Source organism: Dendrobates tinctorius, unplaced genomic scaffold (assembly GCF_039654945.1).
Source record: "Dendrobates tinctorius isolate UK_male_01 unplaced genomic scaffold, ASM3965494v1 ptg000093l, whole genome shotgun sequence".
Taxonomy (NCBI): Eukaryota; Metazoa; Chordata; class Amphibia; order Anura; family Dendrobatidae; genus Dendrobates; species Dendrobates tinctorius.
Genome location: NW_027361761.1, coordinates 27,519,439 through 27,537,115, shown reverse-complemented (window position 1 = coordinate 27,537,115; position 17,677 = coordinate 27,519,439). Strand labels below are relative to the sequence as shown.

At 44.0% G+C, this 17,677-nt stretch overlaps 1 protein-coding gene across 1 annotated transcript in view; it reads left to right on the top strand.

The window, feature by feature from the left end:
* Positions 1-17,677, top strand: part of EVA1A (eva-1 homolog A, regulator of programmed cell death) — a 724,576-nt gene that overhangs the window by 57,832 nt on the left and 649,067 nt on the right. The window contains exon 2 of the mRNA XM_073586595.1: positions 14,445-14,659. Within this exon, the coding sequence (XP_073442696.1) occupies positions 14,445-14,659 (215 nt within the window). The remainder of the gene's footprint in view (positions 1-14,444; positions 14,660-17,677) is intronic.

The window sequence follows — 17,677 nt, the reverse complement described above, 5'->3', positions numbered from 1 at the left end:
TCAAGAAGGAGTTCAATAAAGAGATGCGGGCCCCGAGTGGATCTGGAGGACGCAGGAGCAAGTACAAGTACGCAGAAGCCCTGTCGTTCCTCCGGGAAACAATGGTCACCAGAAGGTAAATATTACACACCACATGTGAAAAAAAATGTTAGATGTAAATTTTTTTTTCAGCCAGGGCCATACCATGTCAGTATTTTAATTGTTTTTTTTTCTCTTTATTCCACAGCACGGTGAGCAGCACTCGGGAGCCGGCACGATTGGACCCTTCTGAGGCGATCCCTGAGGAGACCGGCACCGAGGGACACTTCGACCGCCCCGGTACATCTGCACCTTCCCAGCCTTCCAACACATTCGACCCATCTGTCCCATCCACCAGCACAGGAGCATCGTGGCCGCCTACATTACATGAAGCTGCTGGTGAGGAGATCGCTTTCCCTTTACCCCACCCTTCTGCCCCTGCCACCTCTAGTACACCTGCGGGTACTGGGCGGCAGCGGCAGAGGGGTCAGGAAAAGACTTATGCGCCAGAGTTCTTGCATCTGAATGCATCTTTCCAGAACTGTCTAAAAGTCTTGTCAGAGCAAATCTCCGCAGGCTATCAGCAGATCAACTCCAGCATTCTGGAGGTGAAGACACTTCTGCAAACCATGCATTCAGAAGCAAGATCTTCGCCAAACCACACCTTTTTCAGGTCTGTTGTGGAGCGCATGGAAACGCTCTCTCCTGCCCAGCAGATGCATGTAATGCATTCATGCCATGCTGCTCTCCAGCAAGTTACCTCCCAACCTCCTCCTCCTCCCACCACAGTAGTTCCTCCACCTGCACCCCCTCCAGCCACTTTCCATCCTCCCCCTCCTATTACATCTACACCCCCTCCAGCCACTTTCCATCCTCCCCCTCCTATTACATCTACACCCCCTCCAGCCACTTTCCATCCTCCCCCTCCTATTACATACAATCCACCTCCAGCCACTTTCCATCCTCCCCCTCCTATTACATACCATCCACCTCCCCAGCACCATCCACCTCCCCAGCACCATCCACCTCCCCAGCACCATCCACCTCCCCAGCACCAGCAACCTCCCCAGCACCAGCAACCTCACCAGTACCAGCAACCTCCACAGTACCTGCAAACTCCCCAGTACCAGCAACCTCCCCAGTACCAGACATCTCCCCACTTCCAGCAACCTGCCCCGTACCAGACATCTCCCCACTTCCAGCAACCTGCCCCGTACCAGACATCTCCCCACTTCCAGCAACCTGCCCCGTACCAGACATCTCCCCACTTCCAGCAACCTGCCCCGTACCAAACTCCTTCCCCATACAACTTGCCATCAACATCATCTGCTCCTACAGTCCCTGCCCAACCCTCCACTCCACCACCCACCACCTCTTCTGCTTCCCACATGTCCACCCATTCTGTAGTTTTTTCCACACCTTCACCTCTAACTGTTCCTTCCCCACCAGGATCCCAGTCCTCTCTCCACACTCCCAGTGTCGAAGTGTCCCGCAGCCCCTACAGCAGTATTTCCACCACACACTACACAGAATTATAATGTGTGTATTTAAATAAAAATGACCAGTTTTATGGTTTCAGTTTTATAGTTTCAAAGTTTTATTAAACAAGTTTATTAAAATTTTAAAAAAGTTTACTAAAAAAAACATTTTTCAATAAAAGTTAAATTATTTTACACTGGTTGTCTGTCATTTCTTTCTGCGGCGAAAAAGGTTAAATACAGGGTATTTAAAAGGTGAAATGGTATTCAAAACTAGGTATATAACTGTGGGTAAATTTTAGCTTTTTGCCACTGTTGTGTTCCTGGTTGTGTTTGAAGCAAAGTATTTCACCTAAAAAGTTGTGTTTATTGTTGGTGATTTCCTAACAATGTACACAACTTTTGTTAAAAGGTGAAATACTTTGCATAAAACACAACCAGGTACACACCTGTGGCCTAAAGCTAAAAATAGAGACCATGACAAGATAGCCAACTTTGGTTGGCAAAGGTATATACTGTTGGTACAGAAGGTACACAAGTTTGGTTAGGGCACAAATCTTTCATACTCTGTCATCCTGCCAGTGTACTCTGCCTTGAGGTGACATAAAGTATAGTGCAAAATTGTCCCTCATTACTGAAGCCGTCACAGAACTTCTAGTGGTAATGTCATGGTAATCTTGCAAGGTGGTTTCTTCAGAGGTGTCCTCAATGGAAATGGGTTCCTTGCAGATAACAAAATTGTGGAGTACCACGCACGCTTTGATCACCTCGTCCACAGTTTCTGTCTTGAGGTTGATCGCAGTCAATAGGACCCGCCATTTGGCTGTCAGAATACCAAAGGTACATTCAACCATTCTTCTTGCTCTTGTGAGGCGGTAATTAAAAATGCGTTTTGGTCTTGTCAATCCTCTGCTAGAGTACGGTTTCAAAAGGTGTTCTGACAGCTGGAAGGCTTCATCCCCTACACAGACAAATGGCATAGGTGGACCAGATGTTTGCGGCAGCGGTCTAGGTGGTGGGAACTGGAAGGTGTTTCCATACAGTTTACGCCCCATGGCAGACAGTTTGAAAACTTGAGAGTCATTGGAGCGGCCATAGGCCCCAATATCAACCGCAATAAATTTGTATTCCGCGTCAGCGATGGCCATGAGGACAATTGAAAAATATTTCTTGTAATTGAAATATTCCGATCCCGATCCAGCTGGCTTTACAATGCGGATATGTTTCCCGTCCACAGCGCCCAAGCAGTTTGGAAACTGACATATCTGTTGAAACTTGTCAGCAATTTCAATCCACCTCTCTGTTGTGGGCTCTGGTAAAAACTCTTCAGCTAAGGAGTCCCACAGTGCACGGCATGTGTACTTCACAATTCCAGATATGGTGGAAATCCCGAGTCTGTACTGGAAATGCAGTGACGAAAGGGATTCTCCAGTTGCAAGAAATCTGTGGGGAATTAAAAAACAATAAATTAGTTTTAAATCACAGCATTACATACCAAAACTGACCTAACACTTGGAGATACAAATTACCACCAACAAGATTGCAGTGAAAGTGTGCTCTGATGCGATCATATCCAATAAATGTGGCTTACCTTAAAGTCACCATCAGACGCTCTGCGGGTGAAACAGAGAAGCGGCAATAGGTGTCCGCTTTTCTTATGAGGTGTGCAATGCGCTCCACCAAGTAATCAAAATTCTCCATTTTCATCCTAACATATCCAAAAAATTTATCCGGGTTTTGTCGAAGGTCCATGCATAGTGTAGAATAGACCCCACGCGTCATTCTCTTGGCTGTGATGGGGTGGATCCACAAACGTCGTCTACGATGCCTGATGCACTGCTGTCTCGCTCTCTCCTTCTCCAGAACAATCACCCTCAAACGATTTGCCTCCGCTGTAAAATCCGCCAAATTCTTCAAAATATTTCCAATGACAACATCCATCTTCGCCAGTAACTTGCTCTTCTCTCCAACCTGCACTTTCTCCTCTACAACCTGTCAAAGAAGGGCTGTAGGAACATGCTATATATAGTTTTCCAGTAGCCAATCCCGTTCGGAAGGCCACAAGGGTCAATTTTAAAAACCGGATCCGGCGTAATCCGTCGAAAAACGGATAGAAAAACGGATGAACCGGATGAGACGGATCCGGTTTTGTCTGTCAAGAAAAAGACGGATCCGGCAGAAAACCGGATCCGTCACATCCGGTTTTACTAAACATTTGCCGGATCCGGCGTTCCGGCACGACGCCGGATCGCGCTTGACGCCGAAAACCTGATGTGTGAAAGTAGCCTAAGAGATAACTTCCTGATCACGAGTCTGAGCACTAGGAACCCTACTGACCTCAAGAACCGGGGCTATTCAAAATTGAATGGTGGTTGATCATGACCACTGCCCCTCCATTCATAATGAGACCACCGTAGATAGCCTAGTGCTGTACCCTGCTAGTCTTTCCGCTCACTTTCTGCTCAAAAACTGTGTGCACATAGCCTCAAGTGTTAGACATTGTTTTATAGTTCAACCAATCCCTCCAATCTATTCTAAACTGCTGCCTGACTATTCCACCTGTCCCCCCACTATTCCCCGGCCTCTCCCCTCTGTCAATTCCTGCACTGGCTCCCCATTACCCAAAGACTCCAGTTCAAAACCCTAACCATGGCATACAAAGCCATCCACAGCCTGAGTCCTCCATACATGTGTGACCTTGTCTCCTCGTACTTACCTGCACGCAACCTCCGATCCTCACAAGATCTCGTTCTCTACTCCCCTCTTATCTCCTCTTCCCACAATCGCATACAAGATTTCTCCCGCACATCACCCCTACTCTGGAACTCTCTACCACAACATATCAGACTCTGGCCTACCATGGAAACCTTTAAAAAGAATCTGAAGACCTACCTCTTCCGACAAGCCTACAACCTGCAGTATCCACCGATCCACCAAACAGCTGCACGACCAGCTCTACCCTCGCCTACTGTATCCTCACCCATCCCGTTGTAGATTGTGAGTCCTCGCGGGCAGGGTCCTCTGTCATCCTGTACCAGTCGTGACTTGTATTGTTTAAGATTACTGTTCTTGTATTTATTATGTATACCCCTCCTCACATGTAAAGCGCTATGGAATAAATGGCGCTATAATAATAAATTATAATAATAATAACCACTTATAAGTGGCACAAAGGAGACAGTCCTGGATTTCTAGGCCACGTGACTGTGGCAGCAATAAGATTAAAAGCGGTTTTGCTTCAAATGGATTTATAAAAAAATATTTTGCCTTTGGGTTTCATTTAAAATTTTGCACCATTTGGCTTTTACAAGCTCTGTTTCTGTGAACATTCAACTGTGATATGGTTTGTCATAAATCAAACGAGAGGAGCTCAAAATATGACAAAAGAGTTGCAAAGTCTACATCAGACAATAGAAGACAAATATTACACATTGTTAATGAAAACCAATGAAGGGGGTCCAGGGCTGGTGGTCTTGGCAGGTACTGACTTCTTTTCATCCCGAAACTGCTCTTTTAAACAGGGACCTGACATATGTCTGTTGTGCTGTGGGATTCATTCTGTTCTCACTTGTCTTTCAAAACCCTTGTTACCGCCCATCCTCGGGTCCAGAAGCAGCTAAACACACAACGGGAGAGACATTTGGTGTAGTTCAACATGTTCAGATTTACCGAACAGTGATACATTCAGCTGCGGTATACAGTATGTGACAGAGTCCCCTCCGGTTGGTGTTCCCGTTGTCTAGTACACTATCAGTTCTTGCCTCTGATCTGCCCAAACTGCCCCTGCATCAACAGCTTCTGTTGGTACCAGGCACTCTCTATCCAGCATTACAACTTCTCTGAGGCCTACCACCTTTTCCTCTCATTGTGACCCGACCAGCCTCTTCCACTCAGGGGAGAATAAGCCATGGAATCCAATGCCTCTTCAGGGTCCTAGCCTGGGACTTCCCTGGAATCTGCACAACACTTCATATGTGTCCTTTTACTGTTTGGAGACTTAATACTGATAGGACCCTTCACAGTTTGGGCTTCCACTGACCTTGAACCTTCCACTGGTAATCCTCTCTGAGACCCTCTCACTAGGAAGGTATTCCCCTTTTTATCTGATGTAATCCCTACCAACATGTGGGCTATTCCCAAGCTTTTAACTATATATTACGAATGCTGCTTAGCTGTATTCCTATAGCTTTCCACTGGTTCCCCTATGGACAGCCCTCCCCCATGCCCTAGGGATGGCCTTGAGGTAAACCTCCAAGAAACAGAGGCACAAACCAGTCAAAAGGATAAAATGCAAATTTAAGTATAGAACATTTAACAATAAAATACTTCTATAACATTTAACTCTTTCTTGATCCGGCATCTTCTTGAGCACTGCTCGCCCTCTTACACCAATGAAAGTGATTTTTTTTGGCCTGAAATACATGTGTTTAAGTAAAAAATGCAAAAAATTGTCCCTGAAGGTGGACAAAACCTTAAGTCTGTTTAGCAAGCTCAGTCATATAGGCATTGAGCAGTTTTTAGTATACGGTATATCATTACTCTTGGTTTCCAAAGAAAGAAGGTCGCACTCTGCGAGATAATAGTGAAGATTTATTGACACATAATTACATGTCACGTCGGGGATGTGATAACAAGAGTGTCAAGTGGCTGACAACAGCCGTTTCGCGCTACTCGAGCGCTTCCACGGGTCCGTGGAAGCGCTCGAGTAGCGCGAAACGGCTGTTGTCAGCCACTTGACACTCTTGTTATCACATCCCCGACGTGACATGTAATTATGTGTCAATAAATCTTCACTATTATCTCGCAGAGTGCGACCTTCTTTCTTTGGAAACCACAAGTGATTTGTTATGAGGTCAAGCACCCGGGAATCCTCCATGTGAGCTCACCGCCTGCTGCAAGCCACGGATCCTAGCACGGTAACAGCGGTGCCGCCCGCTTCTTCTTTTTTATATCATTACTCTGGGTAGCACTACCATTTGTCATCACGGTGAGGCTACGTTCCCACGATGAGTATTTGGTGAGTTTATTGCACTGCGTAATTTCAAAAAAATGCGAGTGACCTATGTGAAGAATGGCACCAGAGGGATCATGCAGAATCCCACTGCTGCCACCATATGTGAGGAATCCGCACCTCGCCACCCCACCTGATGTCACTTTTCCATCAGAAGGATCATGCAGTATGGCTTCCTCACTTGCACAAACGTGATGTTCCACACAAACTTGGGACACGGAAACATAAAGGGCACCGTGTGTTTTCGGCGGTCACGGAACGCAATCCTTTCTGCACCGGCTCCTATCAGCACGCACCGTGGACACTTATTTTTGGTATGTTTATTCCGTTGAATCTTTATTTAGAATCGAGCAGTAGCAATCGGTTGACGGCGTGGTTCCCATGCATATATTTTTGAGTCCGTTGATTGCATTTTTTCTTTTTGCCATAAGGTGGCGCTTGCAAATAAGCCTCTTTTGAACCTTATAACTTTGGACCTGACCTCTTGCAGGTATTTGAATTCATCAATTTATATGTATTTCTTGGGCATTTTTATTTGTTCATTTGCTATTACAACAGATAATGGAATAATGAAGTTGTCGTCTGTGATCCTTGAGAGGAGCCATATTGCCTCACATACACCATATATAAATATATTTCTATCAATACAATATATATTCTACTATTATGCGGGGATTGTGTTATACTCTTCTACTGGGATTTAGATTATTATGTGAAACTATGTAATAATAGACTGTGTGGACTTTTATGTTATTTATTTTTCTGTGTGGAAAGAGTTGGATTTTTATTTCCTTTTTATTGCTATTTTCTGTTATTTCAGATAAGTCTTGATAAAGGCCAGTGGGCCAAAACGTTGATATTTTTTGTCTGCAATGAATTTTTTTTCCAACTGTGGAAAATTGAGTAATATGAAATAATAAAAAAGGAATTTTCTTCTAATTCACTTGTGTTTGAGTGCCGAGGTTATTTTTCTTATAGTCTGCATTTTACCTCAGAGCACCTAATTTTTTAAGCAGTGAGCACCCCATTATCTACACGATTGAATTCCTCACTTGCACAAACGTGATGTTCCACATACACTTGGGACACGGAAAGTCAGCTTGGCACAGTTTTACCCAGACACCCCCTGTCCACAGAGCTAGTGATGTGGCACCATATTCACTCACAACTTTGACAGGCTGAGATGTCTCTTTCACTAGCACCAGTGAAACAGAGTGCTGCCAGCCCAATAGGACTGCCACCAGTTCCTCGTTAGATATAAGCCCGGTCCATTAACTAGATTATATTGGGTCAGAAGCCAGCCCCGGTAGCATGGAAAGTGCAGTCAAAAACACGGACGTGTAGATTCGTGGATCGAGATAAAAGAGCAGCCCAAGGTTCAATTATATATTTAATAGCCTTAAGGGCACACTAGGCAAAACACTTTATACACAATGATTATACATATATAATGGTCAGATATGCAAATACAATAGTGGTAGGACAAAGTTAGCTTAATATAAGAACTACCAGTCAGATGAAAGGCCTGGTTTGTGGGGGAGAGTCTGCCAAATGGGAGGATTGTGGTCCCCTCTGTTCTTTAACTTTGACTCACACAATATGTAGTCGCAACCTCCCCAGAGAAAAAGCAATAGGCCACTCTTTACATGAATACTTAACCACTTGGGGTCACTCCCCTCTTGCCTCCTGAGCTGGAACTAAATCTCCTCCCCTTGCATCTAGCAGCTAAAAACGTGATGTGGGCTGTAGTAGTTGTAGAGCTACAGATTGGAGACCACTAATATTATCTCAACCTGTTTGCTCGTTATCCTTTAAGGAGCATCTCATCTCCAAGATCCTATCCCAATATGCTTTAGGTGTAATCTCAATAATATTAGCAAATACCCTACACCTACATCTTGGGATAGGATCTTGGAAATAGGAATACCCCTTTAAGATCCATGGAATTTTTGGGAGTCTAAGTTGTTCAAGAAGAGAATAATAAACTGTTAATTAACCAGAGAATCAGAATAAGGTCAGGAGTGTTTTTTTTTGCATGGATCCAGTCCAGAATCCTCTTCAGACACGCATGGAAAATTCTGATTCATTTCTATGGGGAATCCATTTTGCAGTTTTTTGAGCGTTTTTTTCTTCCCGAAGAGGTTTCTGGAAAACAGCTGTTGGAAAGAAAAGTCTATGTTGCTTTATTGATGATGATCGCTCCAGACTAGTCGCGGTCAAGTCATAAGACTGGAAAAAAAACACAATATCTTCCAAAAGCTCCTCCAAAAAGTATAGGAGGAATAAAGAAATGTTTACAGAAGTGATTTCTGCTTGGAAACCTTTTCTTCGCCTCAAATATCTCGGTGTGGATATTAGCCTAATAAGCCTAATAGTCCAGTAAGATGGTTGGTTTAGCGTTTATATTTACAGACTGGTCGGGGGGGAAACGCTAAAGCTGCTCACTTCGCTTTTGTGTTGCACTTGTTTCAGGTTTAGTAGTAAATGGATGAAAGCGCCGAGAGCCAAGTAATTAGTTATTGGCGTCTTAATCTGAAGAATAAAGTTTATATTCGACCAACAGTAACTGAGCTGGTGGTAATCTTATGAATGAAAGCCGGGGAATCCTGCCAGCTCTTATCTGCTGGAATCCTCTGTACAGTCACACGCTAGAATAGTTTCTTTTATCCAGGGAAAATGGCCTTTTTCCTATATAACGTTACAGTGAGCCACTTGTTCTTCTCCTCCTAAGTCTCACTCCTTTTTTTTATTTTCCGCTCTTGTACACCATTTTATTTCGTTTAACCCCTTAATGACGCAGACAATCTTTGTTCTTTTATTTTTTCATTTCTTCGTTGCACAAGTCATAACTTTTTTCCTTCCACATAGTCATAAGAGTATAGTCTTTGGCTGAAAAATTTATTTATTTTACCATAAAATGTAGTAAAAAAAAAAAGGTGAAAAATCCATATAGGTGAAATGTTGAAATAAAAACCCAGAATTCAAAATGTTTTTAGTTTAAAGTGTTTAAACCTGGCAACATCAGTCACCAGGTAAAAAAAAACCTTGTATAATTTTATTAGCATTTTAGTGGCTTAAAAAAAAATGAAGACAGAAATCGAATTTCTTTTTTACTGACATCCATAACTTTTTTGGAGGGCCTGCATTGTAAGCGGTAGTTTTAATTATAATAATAATAATAATAAATTTTATTTCTATAGCGCCTACATATTCCGCTGCACTTTACATTTCAGAGGGGACTTGTACAGACGATAGACATTACAGCATAACAATAATCACATAGATAATAACAGATACCAAGAGGAATGAGGGCCCTGCTCGCAAGCTTACAATCTATGAGAGAAAAAGGAGACACGAAAGGTGGGTGGTAACAATTGCCCTGATTATTTGGACCAGTCATAATGTTAAGTGTGTAACAGTACAGACACAGAGGGCTAATAGATGCATAAAGCATGTGGGAACATGATACGGGGAACCTGGTTATGGTAAAACTTTTGACTGTGCCACACAAGGACAGTTAGGTTAATGTGTTGAGGCGGTAGGCCAGTCTGAATGAGTTTTCAGGGCACGCTTAAAATTGTAGGGATTGGGGACTACTCGTATTGACCTGGGAAGTGCATTCCAAAGAATTGGCGCAGCACGTGTATAGTCTTGGAGACGAGAGTGGGAGGTTCTGATTATCGAGGATGCTATCCTTAGGTCATCAGCAGAATGGAGGGCACGGGTAGGGTAGTAGACTGAAACAAGGGAGGAGATGTAGGCTGGTGCTGAGCCATGGAGGGCTTTGTGGGTGAGGGCAATAAGTTTGTACTGGGTAGCCAGTGTAAGGACTGGCACAAGGTAGAGGCATCGGTGTAACGATTGGCGAGGAATATGATCCTGGCTGCAGCATTCAAGACAGATTGGAGGGGGGAAAGTTTGGTAAGAGGGAGACCGATTAGAAGAGAGTTACAATAGTCGAGACGAGAATGAATAAGAGAAACAGTAAGAGTTTTTGCGGAGTCAAAAGTAAGAAGAGGTCGAATTCTAGAAATGTTTTTGAGGTGCAGATAACAAGATGTGGGGGGCAAAGGAAAGCTCGGAGTCAAGTATTACCTCAATGTTGCTGGGGAGTACTAGTGGAACCACACACGGAAATGGCAATGTCGGGTATAGGTACATTAGTAGCGGGAGGAAACACAAGGAGTTCAGTCTTTGACAGGTTCAGTTTCAGATATAGTGAGGACATGATGTTAGACACAGCATTTAGACAATTGCTGGTGTTTCCTAAAAAGGCTGGCATGATGTCAGGAGAAGAAGCATATAACTGGGTGTCATCAGCATAGAGATGGTACTGGAAACCAAATCTACTGATTGTTTGACCTATTGGGGCAGTGTACAAAGAGAAGAGGAGGGGGCCTAGGACTGATCCTTGAGGAACCCCAACAGTAAGGGGAAGATGAGAGGAGGAGGAACCGGCAAAAGAGACAGTAAAGGAGCTGTCAGAGAGATAGGAGGAGAACCAGGAAAGAACGGTGTCCTTGAGGCCAATGGAATGAAGCATAGTGAGGAGGAGCTGACGATCCACAGAGTTGAATCTGCAGAGAGATCCAAGAGAATTAGCTTGGAGTAATGACCATTAGATTTAGCTGTTAGTAGATCATTAGAGAGTTTAGTGAGGGCAGTTTCAGTAGAGTGTAAAGAGGGGAAACCGGATTGGAGAGGCTCGAGAAGAGAGTTATCAAAGAGATAGCGGATAAGACGGGAGTGGACCAGGCGTTCCTGGAGTTTAAAGATGAAGGGAAGATTAGAGACAGGTCTATAGTTAGCGGCACAGTTTTGGTCGAGGGATGGTTTTTTAAGTAGTGGATGTATAATGGCATACTTAAATGAGGAGGGAAAGATACCAGAAGAGAGAGAGAGGTTAAATATTTTAGTTAGGTGAGTGGTGACAGCAGGGGAAAGGGACTGCAGTAGATGTGACAGAAATGGGTCACTGGTGCAAGTGGTTGGGCGAGAAGATGCAAGGAGCCTGCTTACTTCTTCTTCTGTGACTGGTTCAAAATCAGAGAGTGAGCTAGATGCAGTGGGGGAGGGAGGACAGTGCATGGTATGAGGTGATTGGGAGATAATTTCCTGTCGGATCTGGTCAATTTTTTCTTTGAAGTAATTGGCCAGATCGTCAGCTCGGAGCTCTGTGGTTGGGGCCTGTACTCTTGGCTTGAGTAGAGAATGAAAAGTGTCAAAAAGACGTTTAGGGTTATTGGACAGTGAAGAGATGAGGGTGTTGAAATAAGTTTGTTTTGAGAGGTGAAGGGCAGTGTTGTATTTTTAATTGTTATTTAGGGATATAAACTTTGTTCTGACAGCTTTTTATTGCATTTTCTGGGGGGTGTTAATGCAGAAATTGAAAAATAGCAATTGTGGCATTTTTATTTTTCTTTCTATGTTCGTCTTATTTGCTAAATAAGGCTCCGCCCCTGGCCGCACCTCCTCCGGTCAGCTCCGCCTTTGTCGGCATGCGGCCTGCATACCCTTTCTTTAGCATTAGGTACGCAAGCCGTGCCAATGTATGTGGATGCCTCCACATGCGTCATTTTGATGGTGCGGCGACCTGCGCCAAACGCAGCATGTTGCATTTGAAGCGACACATGTGCAGGGATCCGCATACATCGGCACGGCCTGCGTACCTAATGCTAAAGATAGGGTAGATGGGAGAGAGCAAGAGGGGAAAGAAGGAGATGGGAGAGAGCAAGAGGGGGAAGAGGGAGGTGGGAGAGAGCAAGAGGGGGATAGAAGGAGGTGGGAGAGAGCAAGAGGGGGAAGAGGGAGGTGGGAGAGAGCAAGAGGGGGATAGAAGGAGGTGGGAGAGAGTAAGAAGGGGAAAGTGGAAGAAACAAGATGTAGGAGGAGAGAGTGGGGGTAAGAGAAGAGGGGAGAGAGTGAGAGAAGGAAAGAGGGAGACAAATAGAGTGAGGAGAGTGGGAGAGAGAGCAGGGGAGAGAGAGGGAGGCGGGAGAGAGCGAGAGGGGGAAAGAAGGGAACAAAAAGGGAGGATGAGAGTTGAGGAGGGGGAGGAAGTGGGAGAGAGAGGAGAGCTTAAGAGGGGGGCAAAGGTGAATCACAAGAAAGGGAAAAAAGAGGTAAGGAAATAGCTATACAGCAGGCTAACCATTTTAATATTGCTATTCACTAGTGCAGATTTTTGGGGAGTTGCCACATGCTGGCACATAACCAGTGTCTGTGTTAGTCCTAACCTTGACAACAGACATGGTAACAGATACACAGTGCATGTAAGGGGAGCACTCAGATAGGATTTTTATGTCTGGTATATGCAGTATTTGTAGAATTGATTGATAACTGGAAAATCTTTGTGTTTACTGCATGTAGCTGTCAGTCAGGCCGTCTTTTGCCTTATATTACAGCTGCTATTGTCTGCATTCTTATGTTTTGTTTTCTTTATAAGTAAATTCCTAAGGGTGCTGGAAGCAATCTGTTCTCTGTTACCTCCGACCATCGATGAGCAGCGGGGGAGCCGGTCGGAGGTAAGTATCAGACATAGCGATAATGCTAGCAATATCGCTGCTACGTCACAAAATCGGTGATGTTATAGCGATATTGCTAGCGATATCGCTATGTGTAACGGGGGCTTTAAGCCTTGGGTCCCCCCAATCCCAATTGTCATATACTGACCACCTGTTTAGACAGGTCAATTAGAATTTATGCAGAGAACAGCGAATACATTTGTTCTGTGCTTATAAAATATTATGTTATCAATAGCAGAGGATGATGAACAGCCGATAACTATGATTCTTATGATGTCATAAAAATCATTGCACTCAAATGAGCATTTTGCTCATGTGACTAGCAGTCAGTTTAGACAGTCAGTTGTTGGGAAGGAATGTTACTATGAACACTTGTTCGCTGATTACTCTCTCGTCTAGGTTGGCCATTAGTATGTGACTTTCCAGACTGTCCCTGACAACCCTGATTCTTTGGGTCCCTTTTACATGGACATGTTCACACAGGCAGACTGAAGTAAAGGATACACAATCTGCTATGAGTCACTCAGTAAACCTGGGCTGCCATTGTACTTAGCAAGGCAAGTCCAGTTTACACAGGACAATACACAGCCGAGAACGATGATCTTTTCGCGCTGTGTGTGATTGGGAGATGTTCTTTAGAATGCTCATTCATGTTAATTGTCACGGATTTACCGCAACAGAGAGGGGCCAGAAGATTGCAGCATCTGATTTCACGTACACCGTCATGGATTAGAAGCACTTCTCCTTCATATTAAAGGGTGCAGGTTTCTGTTAGCACTGCTGGGGTTAAATTGTTCCGCTTAGAGGTTCTGAAGCTTTCCTGCTTGGATGAACTTAGCTGTTCAATATTGGCCACTCCTGTCTTCTATATATACTCGCCTCTGTAAATCTGGATTGCCAGTGATAGTCTTGTACTGCCAGGTGTGCAGTCAAGGAGTTGGTTGTTGGTAGAGGTGTTTGGCGTGTTGATCTGTGATTGTTGCTTGGTGTGCAGATCTTAATCCTCTCCTATTTGGTTTTAATATATATATACACACAATATTACTCTCCACTTCCCTGGGTAGGGTAGGGGAACACATATAGGGCAGATTCAGGAGTTTAGCAAAGTACATGGCCCCAGTGTCTTCACCATCAGAAATAATCCGGGGAGCAGGGATAGCTAGGTGAGCGTCGACACAGCAGCTGCAGAACCTGTGAGGGGAAGTAATTTTCTTTTTACACTCATCCGAGGCCTTTAAAAAAAAAATAAATAAAAATTTATAATCCACTGGACAAATCATTTCTGACTCAATTTTCTTAAACAAGGCAGCGTTGAAATAGGAAATATTGCAAATAGAAAAATAGATGAAATTGTGACTTTTGCATAATATTTATATTTCATATATTATAATATAATTGTTCATTTTTTGCCAGGATATATTTCTAAAATATTGAGGGATTATACATTACGGGCCTGTGATGGAGAATATGTTTCACTTCGATGTCCTCACAAAACTACCATCAGCATCCAGTCTACCTTCTATGGACGGAGCGTGCCTAGTCATCAGATGTGCCCAACACGTCACAAGCAGCCATACCGTACGTTTGTGAAAGAAGATGTATCCTGTTCTATCGACACTTCGCTTCAGGTACGATCACTACGATTATAAAATATGTTTTTTCCAATTCTGTAAAAGACATGACTGTACAGCTCTGGGCTATTTCTGTCAATGCCATAGACTCTAAATGGAACTTTAGGGTGCGCACACAATCAGCAACTCTAGTTAGCTCTGCTTGCTTGCAGTCGTGTGGACGAAGAGGAACGGGGGATAGGGGTTTCCTAACTGGGCAATCGATTGGGGTCCCAGGCAGTGGCATAGTGTGTGGAGGAAGGCACAAGGGCAAATAACCTGGGCACAAAGTTCTGAAGTGCACACAATTTCTAAAGAAACCAAAAATAGCAGAAGTGCTGAAGATCGACTTCTGACCGAATGCCACAAGATCTGTGTGAGCCCTAGTGTGAAATGTAAAGGTCTCACCATGACACCGATACAACTGGATCATGTCACAAAGCAACAACTGTGTTTCCGGTAGGCATCAGGCTACTTTACGGAATCATCTCATTGCAGGTGGTGCAATGACGTTGCTAAGAGGGTTTTATTGAGGGTGACACACAGTTGGCATTTTTCCATTTTGGAATGGGCACCAAAATTAAGGAGGTGGCATTAATATATTTAAAGGTGAAATTCCAAGGTCTTTATTTGGTTTAAGAAGAAACTCAGGGAGCATGATTACTGTGTGAGGGGTCACAATACGCCTCGTACCCTTGGAGTTGTCAACCACGATACGCCACTGGTCCTAACATTCAAACCCAAGCAGACCTAAGAATTATCATGAGAGATGAGGGATTACATGCGCAGGACCCTGGTCCAATAGTCAGGTCTGTTTAATATAGCTAGTCGGAAGTCCTAATAAAGACCTCCAACCTACCAGCATCCCTGGCTCCTCCTTTGAGAAGCTGGCCTGGTGTCACATTGTGTGTTTATCACTGATATCATGTCTTACTGATTTATAAAAAAAAAAAAAGGAGCTGAAGATGCCAGTAAATACTGACCTGACCACTGGACCAGTGAAGTGCAAATCGATTTGCTCATCTCTAATTATCACTTGTCTAGTGGATAGGCGATAATTTATCTAAACCGGAATAAAGAGTTTGTCTGGATTGGACAAGCCCTTATAGCAATGGGGTCTTCTGCCCACAAGTCCAACCATCCCAGGATTGCATCTATATGTCATGTATCTCTAGTGCTGATATAATAATACTGATGTCTTGGTATGTGACCATGAGCCTATAGGGTCCCGGTACTACTGCTACACGTATTTTTTTGGCTCATTTACAATATTTTTTATGAGATTGTGTCTGAATGGACACAAAGACGGACGTTTACTCTGCTAATGTTGATCTAATCCATTTGCTGTGGCTGGGAGTCAATAGCCTGTGTAAGAGCACAGCCTCGGGCTATGTGTACGGACAGCGCTCCGCTTTTCAGCAGATTTTATTGCTGCCTTTGTATGCCAATTGCAATCTAAACAGAAGCGAGAACCACCGCGTTGACAGTCCGCAAATATGAGGATGGCAGGCAGCAAACTATTGTGTTTTCCTAAAGACAGACTGGGAAGGGTCTTCGTATTATTTTTCTTTCTCTTCATGAAAACTGAACCCAGAATAGAGATTTGTGCTGATCAGTAAATAACAGCCACTTGATGATGTGCACGGCTGTTTCTATCTAATGGAGGACACATAATATATATTTACCAAAGAGCCAATATGGAGAACACACATGCCATACAGCCAGAACAGATGGCCACTTTTGGGCCCTTGGAGAGCAGGGACCCGACCAATGATGGCTGCATCCCTTATATAAATTGGTGGTGGCAATCTGTGTCGATATCTCATTCTCAGGGGGAATTTGCCCCTTGTCTTTTTCCATGCTGCTGGGGTTAAAAAAAAAAAAAGCAACAGAGCCTCGTTTCCCAGGTCATTAGGGTTTTTGTGTTATTAGCCAGAACCAAAAAGGATCCCTGTCTCCTGTGATCATTTCTACAGGACGTTTTCCTTCCAGCAGTGGGATTGCTACATTCTTTGAAATCCGTCCTAGCTAGAGTTGAGCAACTTTGGTCGGATCGGGTTTCGTGAAACCCGAATGAAACAAAATTTGATTCGGATGAAACTGGTCCGACTAGGGCAAAAAAAAGTCGGAGTTTTGTCCGAAACCCGACCCCAATGTAATTCAATGGGAAATAAAAGTCAGCATTGAGCGGATGACATTCATTTCTCACAATGCTTGCTATGATTTCACTGTGGCCACTGCAGTACTGCAGCAGGACTGGGAACACAGCAGTGACCTGTGTTAACGGCTGGTCTCTGCAGCTGAGCTCGCAGCAGCTCATTCAACAATGGTTTTCAACCTTTACAGTTACATCTTGCCATCATCCAGGTTGAAGACTGTTTATCTGACATTGATTATGGCAGACAGGTGAGGGATGTGTTTTTTTTTCGATTCTAGGGAACAATGGCTTCAGCAGCAGAGTAGGTGTTAAAAAAATAAAAACACTTTTATACATGAAACCTACTCACCATTGTCCCCTGTTAATCTAATGTATAAAGCTCAATGTGTGTGTGTGTGTATGTGTGTGTGTGTCCGGGATAGGCATCTGCACCGTCGCAGCTAAAGCCACAAAATTTGGCACAGTCACACATCTGGACCCCAAGAGCATCATAGGCTATGTTGTGAGGCAAAATTTTAACCCCGCGCGCTCCAATTCACCAAACAATTTTGCCCCTATCTACATAATGGGGAAAAAGTGTGTGGGCATCAAACCTCGCCCTTCATTATGATGTCACAATGGTTGCCATGGCGACGCTGATTCATCATAGGTTGCAATGGTGATGGTTATGTCATAATGGTTGCCATGGTGATGGTTATGTCATAACGGTTGCCATGGTGATGATGGTGTCATAACGGGTGTGTGGGCACGGTACTATGGGATGGAGGATGTGTGATGAGTAGAGTTGAGCGACTTTTGGTTTTTTATGGTCGAGTTTCGTTTTGTGAAACCCGACTTTTCCAAAAGTCGGGTCGAGCAAGATCGGCCGATTATAGGGA